We start from the raw sequence: 10429 nt of genomic DNA, 5'->3' as shown, positions 1-10429 counted from the left end.
GATTTATCTCTAAACATTGCAGTGTATTCATTAAATTAAGCCCATTAATTTCATTAGTTGCCCATTCAACCGTCCATCTTATCATGAATAAAGCAAACTTTTCATCTAATTATTAGATAGACACATTAAAAAAGCTAATAAGTCAATTAATAATCCATCATTAAGCTAATTAAATACTGTTCAGTTAACAGGCAAAAAAGAGCAGGGTTGGATAATTGAATCTGGCGCGCTTTGACTTCACACTTGTAAACAGTGAGTCTGTAGCTTCAACTTTTAATTTTCTCATTTCTTTACCAAATTATATTTTTTTCAAATGATTTTGATTTAGTTTTAATTATATTTTAAATCAATGTCAAGTAATTCTTAAAATGGTTCCATTTTTTGCAAGTTCAACAATTTCCATTTCCCTATCTTTGAGCATTCTATAATTTTGTTTATTTTGTCTGTAGTGACAAGTTTTCAAAACATCCAAGTCATCTGTTGACGTTCACTTGTAAAAGCATTTATTTTTAATGTTTACAAATAATTAATTAAACATCAAACATGGATCTATTCACCAAAGTTACTACCATTTTAGTGGCCTTGATTGCTATTGTGTACGCCATTTTCTCTCATTATCCTGTGCCTCCAGTATCGCCGATAATGTATCAATGGAAAACATGGGGATCATTTCTAACTCATAAGAAATTTAATATTTTTTATATTGGTAAGCTTTAAAATCGAGATTACTTTCTTTTACTAATTTGATTTATTTGTTCCGCTATCTTTTTTAGACAAACAGATCAACAATGGAACTAAGACCTTAGTATGTCTTCATGGTTTTCCAACCTCAAGTTTTGATTATTTCAAAGCATATCCATATCTAATTAAAAGTTTCGATAGAATCATCTTCATTGACTTTCTAGGAATGGGTTACAGTGATAAACCGGTAATATCAATTTAACCAGTAGAGTTTTCAGCTCTCAGCCATTGCTCATGTTTCTGTTGTCCAACCTGTGGCCATTATGATTGACATTTCTTATTTTTTAATTTTAGACTGGACATTCCTACTCAATCATGGAACAAGCAGATATTGTACAAGCTGTTCTTAACCATATCAAAGTGGATGCATTTCATCTCTTAGCTCATGACTATGGTGATACCGTAACTCAAGAATTACTTGCTCGTATAAAGTTAGTTGATTTATCGACAGTTCCGAAGTTTTATCATTGAATTTGAGATTTTTTAATCTAATTTTGAAAATCATTTAAATTCTATTGCAGAGAGGATGGTTTACAGCTTCCTATTAAAAGTGTTTCACTGATGAATGGGGGAATTTTTCCAGCCATCCATTCTCCTCTGTTAATACAAAGAGTAAGTTATGATAAATTGTCCAATTTTCCCATAAACAAACTCAAAATTCATGCTCTCTTTTTTTATTCATAGCTGCTTCATCTCCCTGTGATAGGGTTTTTTCTTGGCAAGCTGAATAACAAGTACACTTTCGCTATCAACTTGAACAGAGTCTTTGGAAGTGGAACTAGCCCAACAATGGCCGAATTTTATGATTTCTGGGCGATCGTTAGACAAAATGACGGATATCGAGTATTCGGTGAAATACTGTCTTATCTCGATGAAAGATATGAACACGAAGATCGATGGGTGTCTGCAACAAAAAACACCAAAATTCCTTTGCAGTTTATTTATGGTCCAGCTGATCCAGTTAATCCAGCACCATTCGAAGAAATGTATCATAAACTTATTCCAAATCAATATTTTGACAAATTAGATGATAATATTGGACATTATCCTCATTTTGAAGCGCCCGAAGAGGTTGTCAAAAGACTAAATCAATTTTTAAAGAAAAAAGGTTTTTAATTTTTCAGAGCTTTCATCTTACAGATTTGTGAATCATGTATTCAATCGATTCTTTTTGTGAATTCACATATTTTGATTAACAATGGTGAAAAATGAATATCAAATAAATGTGTGACTTTAAACATAACGTTTTAATAAACATTGTTGAAGACCATATGAATATGAAAGATCATTTTGTGTAATTATTTGCTGAATGTAAGGGTATTTTGATCAAAAATTCACATTAAAAGGTTGAGTATCAGGAATTGTTATACATTCTGTAACATTATCTTCTTTAGAACTAGAAAATCTCTTCTGCATTTCGTTGTAGTGCCTAATGCCACCTTCCATTAGTTTTTTATAATCTGATTGTTTTTCTTCCAGATTGAAGTATTCAGTCAAGTTAGCATTTGATTTTTCAAGGCTAACTCGTCCCATAAGTTCTGTCAAGATCTGTTCCTCCGTCGGATAATTAATAGTGAGACTGTTAGGACTGCTTTCAGTTTCCATCTCTTCTGCATCCAAATCCAAAAGCTGCAGTTTAATAGACTTATATTCAATATATTCTTGTAAATTTTTTACTGAAAGAGAAAAAAATTATCATTTTTAGATCAACTTTAATGTTTGAATACTTACACATTGTTTGGCCCATGGACAGTATTGGCTGAACTTTTAAAATCTCATTTTCTAATACAATTAATTGGGGTTCCATTTTAACACCAATTTGCTCATAAATGTCTTCCATTTGCTTATATCGTTCCATTAAATCTCGAAGTGTATGTTTGAGGCCTCTGTTTTTATCTCGAGAAGCTTGAGCTTCCTTTGAAATTGCAGCGAGATTCCTATTGAGTTCAGCAATTCTGTCAACTTTAGATGTTTCACTAGCTGTACTTGAAGTTTCACTATAATTACAATCACTCATGTCGTCCCAATCAAACAATTTACCATCAGATTCACTATCGATTATCGAATTATTATCCATGATGGAAATTAATAAAACAAAATTGAAATTAAAACAACAATAAATCAACATAAAAAAGCTTTTCGAATTTTTTCAACAAATGCTATCAAACGCCATCTGCCAGATCGTATAAAAACGACAAATTAAAGTAAATTAAATGAATAATTTGATGAAATAATTTGATGAAATGATTTGATGAAATGATTAACTGTAATAGCACATTTACACTAAACGATTGAACAAAGAAACAGTTCAAAGACATTTAATAAACGTTAATTTTCAATTTTCAATTTCTATTTAAACAGATCGTTGAAAAAATCATTTGCTAGATCAACACTTAAAACATCTTTTTATGAATTACAATCAAATCCGCAACACAATTGATATCGAAATCATTAATATAATAGATACAATCAACTAAATAGTTAGGACAGTCCATAAACAATCACAAAGCTTGCTAATCCCAGGAAGCATCACAGAGTTACATGTTATTCAGCAACATCAAGATCTTTAAAAAAAGAGTTGAAACATTATTCGAGATATGATTTCAATAAGAATGACTTCTTGATATCGTGTTCAGAGTTATCTTAAATTGTGAGTCAAACTATTATCACTGATTACCATGAATCATATCATTTGATATCGATGAAAGAATGATTCATTTCTCAAGTTTAATCAACTGAATGATGTTGTTGCTGATGTTGAAGCCAAAGCAATTGACTTATTGAAATATCCACCGATTTAATCTTTAATTACAAATTCAACTGATTTTTTCGCTAATCACAAACTGAACAATAATATTTGTCTGTATTAAATCAATTTAAACCTTAAAGATTTCAATCAATCAAATCAAATTAAGCTATGAAAAGCTCAACCAGAAACCATTAACCAGAAAAATGATTGTCAACCAGGTTAACAAAAATCATTGGCAAATGGTTACCATTTCAATTAGTTTAACTAATCTTACAACTAAAATGTTCAATTTTTATGGCTAATTTTACACAATTAACTAGTCAAGGATAAATTGAATAATAAAATTGTTATATTGACTGCAATGATAAGATAATCCTAGTAATCAGTTATTTTTATTATTGTTTGGGTCAAAAGTTGTCAACGACAACTCAGGTTCAACCTAAAATTGTGGGTAATCAAGTTGATGAAAGACTAATGACAATTAACAACGAATATGACAATTGATGAATAACTAAATTGTTTATTGCGTGAGTTGAAATTTATAGTCAGACATGTTAATCAACCTTCATTGTTTTCAATGTTACAATGAAATTAGTCAATCCACTGAATCCACTGATGATTTTGAACCAAACAACATCAACGGAGTTACAATCAATTCATTTACAGGTTCAACTACAAATGTAAATTGAGCAAAAAATGAGATAATTAATGAACAACTTGAAATCAAGAAGAGTGATTACCAATGAAGCTTATCGAGGTAAACAATTCTGATCAAGACTTGTTTGTGAAAAGGTACAATAATGATTATTTCAATGGGAAAGGCTAATCAAATTGTGAGGTAAATAGAGATAAGCCGAGTTTATTGCGGTTTTTCATTTCCTCTGAACTAACGAAGCTTTAATCCACTTGGTAAACCTTAATTGTGACTTATATTGATCCATTGGTTAAACTGTTAACTGGAATTAAAATTATGGGCAAGATTAATGTTAAACTGGTTTATAGATGTAGAGTATAAAAGTGATAGTTTTTATGTCTACAGCTAGCAATGTTGTTATGTAAATAAAGAGTAAACAAGAGTGAATAATAAAAGCGTATTCAGGGTTACAGGGAAAATAAAAAATATATAATATCAACTGAGCCGAGCATCCGGTTAAACAATTAACCACGGATTAGTTAAATCTTGACATCACCATCAAAATCACCATCACATTTGGGTACAAATTGAGGAAACTGTAAATCCACATTTTAACATCTTCATCATTTCCTTTCAACCATTTCTCCTCCCAATACAATTTACTTTTTTTTATTTTAGCCTCTTTGTCACTTTCAATTTCCATAAACAAATCTTATTTCTCTTCACAGTTTATCATCTTTATCATCTTTACCAATTTTTACCTATGAGTGTTTAGAGTGAGTAAATTGATTAAAACCTGGTTAAACATTACAACGACGGTTGAAAAATTCCTGGTTTCTTCATGCCATTTTCCCTCCTCTTTTTTTCTCTTGCTCAGCCTTCTCGTGTTTTCTCTCTCTCTCTCTCTCTCTTTCTCTCTTTTGGTTTACCTTTCTGATGATCAACAATTGCGATTGCTGATTCTAATTACAAAGGAAGATGAAATGAGATCGAGTTAAGATTAAACCGACAAATCTCCTTAATAACATCAATTCAGCAGTTTACAGAAACAAACAGTTAGTATTACCAAGACAGAGACACAGAGACGGTGAGAAAGTCTACTAAACATTACCTAAAGACTTTTACTTCTGATAAGCAACTAATACAGTTCATTTTAATGCTTCGTGATATTCAAGTAATTTTACATTTTTAACTGTGATTGATTCTATTGTTTATTTCTGACCGAGTTGGTTGATAATCCGAAAAGAGCTTCAACGTTATTATTAGTTTATTGGAATTACATTTTCGTCCCAAATCAGAATTTTCTGACAAATCCTAAGATGACTAAGTTTGTGTCAAAAATGCCTTTCAATTTGACTAGATTGACATCTTCAACCATGGCCATTGTGAATTATTTTTGTTTAATTCTTCTTCTCAGTGGATCTTTTGTGGTCTGTTTGGATACGCCGTCTTCCTCCTCCTCTTCCTCATCATCAAGTCAAAGTAATAGCGGTGCTTTGCTGCAACAGGCAGAACCAACTAAAAAACCTGAGAATTTGTATGAAATAAGGCCATGGGATACATTCTGGCAATCTCTTAATCTACCAGTTTCATTAGAAAATGATCCAGATGCCTGTAAACCCGAAATTAAGACGAGAACACAGCTTTGTTATACCAATGCAGTAGCTAAGTGGAACAATGGAGGAAATGAGAAAAATTTCTGCTGCGCTACTCAAGAAATCTTGGATTGTTTCTTCGAAATGGTACCAACTTATTGTGATACGACAGGCAAATCAATCTACCTTAATCCAGCTAAACAAAAGGCAATCTATTTCTCTGAGTCCAAAGACGATTGTGGTGACTACCATCAATTTTGGCATTGTTCAAATGGTATTCCCATTGTGGTTGGTGCTACTTGCGGAGCTCTCGTGGTCATTATAATAGTTGTTGGTGGTGTCATTTTTTACCTCAAGAAAAGGAAAGGTTCTTCATCATTCAGAGGTGGAGATAATTTATAGTGGTTCGAGTTATATGAAAGCCTATGAAGAAGCCAACAACAGCATCAATCATAGTGAAATAAAATCACCAGTGACACCAAATACATACACATTTAATTGATTAAAATAGTAACAACCCACCAAAAATTTTGTCTTCTGCCTATTTCGTAAACTAACTCAATTTTGTTAACTTCTTTTATAAATAATTTCCTAACAAATAATAACTAACCAAATTTATTCGTTTCTCGCTATAATTTAAGACGAATGTCAATTGATCTATTAGCTTCTTCGCTGTTCCCGATGTTTCATGAATGTTCTAATCAAATCTAATCGTTTTCAAACACCATCTTTCATATTTATAATTCAATACAAACGTTTCTCTCAAGATCTTGTTTCCATTTATCTTTACACTAACGGGTAGGATTCATGCATTTCCTTTTGTTCCTTGTTTTTCCTATGCTAATCGCATGACATTATTTTTGTAGTTTGAAGCTCATTTGGATAATTGAAATTTAACTTTTGCAAGTTTGATTACATTTTCTTTTCATTCATTTTCCATTCATCAGAAAATGCTTGATTCGCTTGCTTGATCCTTTGATTCTGGTCTTTTAATATACATTTCTATCTTTTTTTGCAACTTTTTCACCCTATTGCTCCTCTTGAACATGTTAAGTTTACCTATCATTTGTTATCTTCTTTTCTTTATCACTTCCCATTGCCACGGAAACATGGTAAGTATTTATGAGTTCAGTGCCGCTCAGCAAGGCCATTTGTTAGAGTTTTGTTATCTCGTAATCATGGTGATAGTTTAAAATCTAGGTAATTACATGAGTAAATCAATCTTGAATGTAGTTAATATTCATAAAATAAAAGATGAACAAATATTGAAACCGATCTATTGGAACCTTAACTGCAGGAAAAACTATAAAACCTTCCCAACATTAAATATGTTGTCAGAATTACACTTTGTAATGATAAAACAATAAACTTTTGTTTTCTCTCTATTCAATTCAGCTCTAATAAGTGCTTATTATTAACAGAGTTGACATCAAATGAGAGGTGTTTCTTTTTTGGGAGATTTTCGATCTTAAAAGAATTGTTTCTATCTTTTTTGTTAATGCTTCAGATTAATGAGCATTTATATTAGGCCTTCGAGTTGATGTTTAATTGAGTAGATTTTTGTTGATATTACTGATAAGTTGTGATATAGATATATTTCATTCAGCCATTTTTCAAGTCTGACCATATAAAAATTGCTGAGCTCCGTGTTCATAAGTAGATTAAGCTCTAGTAGATCGAGACTTGGCTGAGAACATTCATTAACAGGTGTAATGATTGATAACTTAATCAGATAAAAAGCTGTGTTCATTATGAGCTAATTTTTATGTAAAATAACGTTAAATAATGGACAAAATGATGTTAACATAAACTTTCATTGGATATATCACAAAATTAAAAGATATAAAAATATTTAAGACTAGCTCAGTTTTCCAATTTCGTGTTTTCGAAAGTATTTAGAGGTTGTAAAAATTATTGAATAAATTAGACTCGCGACTGTGCATGTGCCTCCAATAATGGCACATACTGAGGTTAGAAAAGTATAGAAGTGTTTTCGCCTTCTACTATATTTAACAGTGATTGGGTTCAGATCATAACGGAACCAGATAGCAGGCATCATGCGACCGGTGTGATGGAAGGATAAGAAGCTTTTGTATGCAGATGTATACTGAAAAGATTGCAGTTTGGTTCCTTTGTTGTCCTCATAGATTGTAGGCACTATTTTCATATGATACTCATGAGATTCGATAGCTGTAGATAGAAGAGAAAAATTAATTAGAATAAAGGTATACATGATTAAACTGATTTGTCCTATTTTCTCCAAAGATTACCTTGTACATTTGTTTTATCCTTGCCACGGAGTGTATTGAAACCACCAGTTAGACCAAGTTGACTAACATCGTCACCAAACATAAGTTCATCAATAAAATGACTCATGTCAATATCAGCTGGTTGATTAGCAGCGGAATGTGTTGATACATGGAAATTACCGGGAACTTTATTGATATAGAATTTTCCTTCAAATCTACATCCTTTACCCTCGTTCAAAACAATTTTGTTGGTATTCTCAACAAATCCAACCTATTATAGAATACAGAAAATGGATAAAATTTGATTAGTGATTCTGTTATGGGAAGGTTTTTCAAATTAATATTAAAACAGATTTTTTTAAGCTGATCATAATAAACTAAAGATGCAAAATGAACTGTTTTTTATCTCATAATTTCATGACAACAAACAAAACTTTGATGTTTAACATCTGTAACCTCAGAAGCCTCAATATGTAATAATGGTCTAGTGCTAAATATGGTTAGGCTATAAGTTATTGAAACTTTAGCTATCTAAAGAATATGCCTAGAGTTATACAAAATCGTAAGGCGAAATTGAGCTGGTGTGGTTCTTCGCTGATGCATAAACTTGTAATTACCTCATGTCGTCCCATATCATCTTGAATATCCAAACCGACAGCTAAAATGAAAAATATACAATGAAAATCATCTTTAAATTAAACATTAATGAAAAACATACCAGAGCATGAAAGCTTTGGAAGAGTAATATTCAATTGCACGGCTATTTTTTCATTGGAATCATTTTCTGAGCTTTCAACATAAAGTTCACTGACACTGTATAAAAAGATAAAAAAAGGAGGATGAGTGAGCGAAGTGACAAGTTTTCTGAGAAGAAAAAATAAATTGTTTCGGTTAGATGACCACATTGCGAGGTAGAATTAGTTGGTGAAATCATCGTCAACACTTTTTGTGATCACCATCAAAAGGAGATAACAAAGGTCACTGAACAAAAATACGTGGTCTTCATCTAACACCAAAAAAACGGAGAGAAAATATCGACCAACTTACACTTCCAGAGATAAATATGCGAAGAGTTCGGAGAAGAATAGGAAAGTTATGAAGAAACAGCAACATAGTGATATAATTGCTCCAGTATTTGTAGGATCTTCCTTCAAATCTTTAGGTATTTTTCGATAAACATCGAATCTGTAAGAAGAAAGAGAAAAGAAAATCAATTAGACTGGACCAAAATGCAACGAAGATGAATTAACTGAAGCTACCAAAATATTCAAGAGAGATGAAGAAGAAGCATGAGCAGCTAATCTTTGTAGATTTGGCAAAATATCAAATGAAAGAAAACATATTTGACAGCTGGCATTGAACGGACCAATTACTAGACAATCCAAATCAACAACTGTCATCACGGAAAGATGAATCATTCCCTAATTAAGTGTGATTACAATATTTGAAAAAAATAATGGAAGGATTACATGTGAAAGCATAACATACCTCCTCAAATCAACCATTCTTCTCTGAATTTAATGAGCTCCAGACTTGATATTAAAAGTGGTGACAACAGCAATGCATAAAGAACAAACTAATTTAAATTGCTTGTGGCTAATAGTGAAAACAATTTTAAATTAAAGACTAATAAGATGAAATAAGAAATCAATGAACTGATAGAAAAGAAACAATCAAGAAAGAAAACAATTTACATTCACAGTTTGGATTTGAAACATCACATTCAGAGACGATGCAGACAAACAAGTCAGAAAATAGCAACTCAAAGCAGGCTCTCTTTTCTCTCTCTCTTTCTCTCATTTCTTTGTGTCTTCCAGTTCTCTGTCGACTTTATTTCCTATCTCTTTCTACAAGAAATTGAATACCTGGTTGTAATAGTAATTAATTGCCACATTTACATTTGCCATAAAATATCTAACGATTCTAGCATCAATGAATGAACAACAGTCAGACTATCAGAAAATATCAATATTTAAACAGTAATCGGTGCATTATTAAGATTCTCAACATGTGCAAAAATAGGTTTGTCTTTGAGTTGAACCAGAAATGAAATCTGGTTTTCAAAACTGATGGAGTAACATGATATCACTTGGATAATCGTATAGAAGTCAAAAAAGTCATGGTTACAGTAATGGTTAGCAGAAAATTTTTGTTAACATTGATTGTTAAAGGAAAAATAAAAGTAAAATAAAAATAAAAAATGATAATGGCTTACCCTGGGAATTAAAACCACGGATTAGTCGAGAAATAAACCTTTCAATGAAACTAATTGTTCTAATTAACAGCATTCACCATATCCAATTCATTATTGATGAGAGCGAATTAATGAAATTTCTAGCGATTAATCCATAAGCTTGCATTTTTAAAGCATTTGTGACTTACTGAAGATTTAGTTAATGGACTCGTGAATGAAACAACCAACAACCAGAAAGCGAGGTTCAGTTGATTAAGAGTGATTCTT

General features: G+C 31.5%; 4 protein-coding genes across 4 annotated transcripts; 2 read left to right on the top strand and 2 right to left on the bottom strand.

Annotated features, from left to right (window-relative positions):
- Positions 1-282: 282 nt before the first annotated feature.
- On the top strand, positions 283-2013 carry LOC107371815 (mesoderm-specific transcript protein). Its single transcript, XM_015939975.3, has 5 exons — positions 283-706; positions 774-928; positions 1036-1172; positions 1263-1353; positions 1426-2013. Exons 1-5 carry the CDS (start codon positions 544-546, stop codon positions 1855-1857), a joined length of 978 nt encoding a protein of 325 aa, XP_015795461.2. The 5' UTR covers positions 283-543; the 3' UTR covers positions 1858-2013.
- LOC107371816 (uncharacterized) lies at positions 1834-3335 on the bottom strand. The gene is made up of 2 exons (XM_015939976.3): positions 2473-3335; positions 1834-2417 (listed from the first exon to the last, which is right to left on the bottom strand). Exons 1-2 carry the CDS (start codon positions 2867-2869, stop codon positions 2068-2070), a joined length of 747 nt encoding a protein of 248 aa, XP_015795462.2. The 5' UTR covers positions 2870-3335; the 3' UTR covers positions 1834-2067.
- A 2108-nt stretch (positions 3336-5443) lies between these two features.
- LOC149094113 (uncharacterized) lies at positions 5444-6485 on the top strand. Its single transcript, XM_089267277.1, has one exon. It carries the CDS (start codon positions 5444-5446, stop codon positions 6119-6121), a length of 678 nt encoding a protein of 225 aa, XP_089123403.1. The 3' UTR covers positions 6122-6485.
- Positions 6486-7519: 1034 nt separating this feature from the next.
- LOC107371379 (endoplasmic reticulum-Golgi intermediate compartment protein 1) lies at positions 7520-9696 on the bottom strand. Its single transcript, XM_015939435.3, has 6 exons — positions 9457-9696; positions 9016-9153; positions 8687-8781; positions 8586-8626; positions 7990-8239; positions 7520-7909 (listed from the first exon to the last, which is right to left on the bottom strand). Exons 1-6 carry the CDS (start codon positions 9471-9473, stop codon positions 7578-7580), a joined length of 873 nt encoding a protein of 290 aa, XP_015794921.1. The 5' UTR covers positions 9474-9696; the 3' UTR covers positions 7520-7577.
- Between the last annotated feature and the right edge of the window lie 733 nt (positions 9697-10429).

The sequence above is a fragment of the Tetranychus urticae genome, chromosome 2, assembly GCF_039701765.1.
Source record: "Tetranychus urticae isolate SD_2017Ah chromosome 2, NJAU_TeUrti_SD_1.0, whole genome shotgun sequence".
Classification (NCBI taxonomy): domain Eukaryota; kingdom Metazoa; phylum Arthropoda; class Arachnida; order Trombidiformes; family Tetranychidae; genus Tetranychus; species Tetranychus urticae.
The sequence above is the reverse complement of the archived record's forward strand: the minus strand, read 5'-3'. Positions and strand labels throughout refer to the sequence as shown.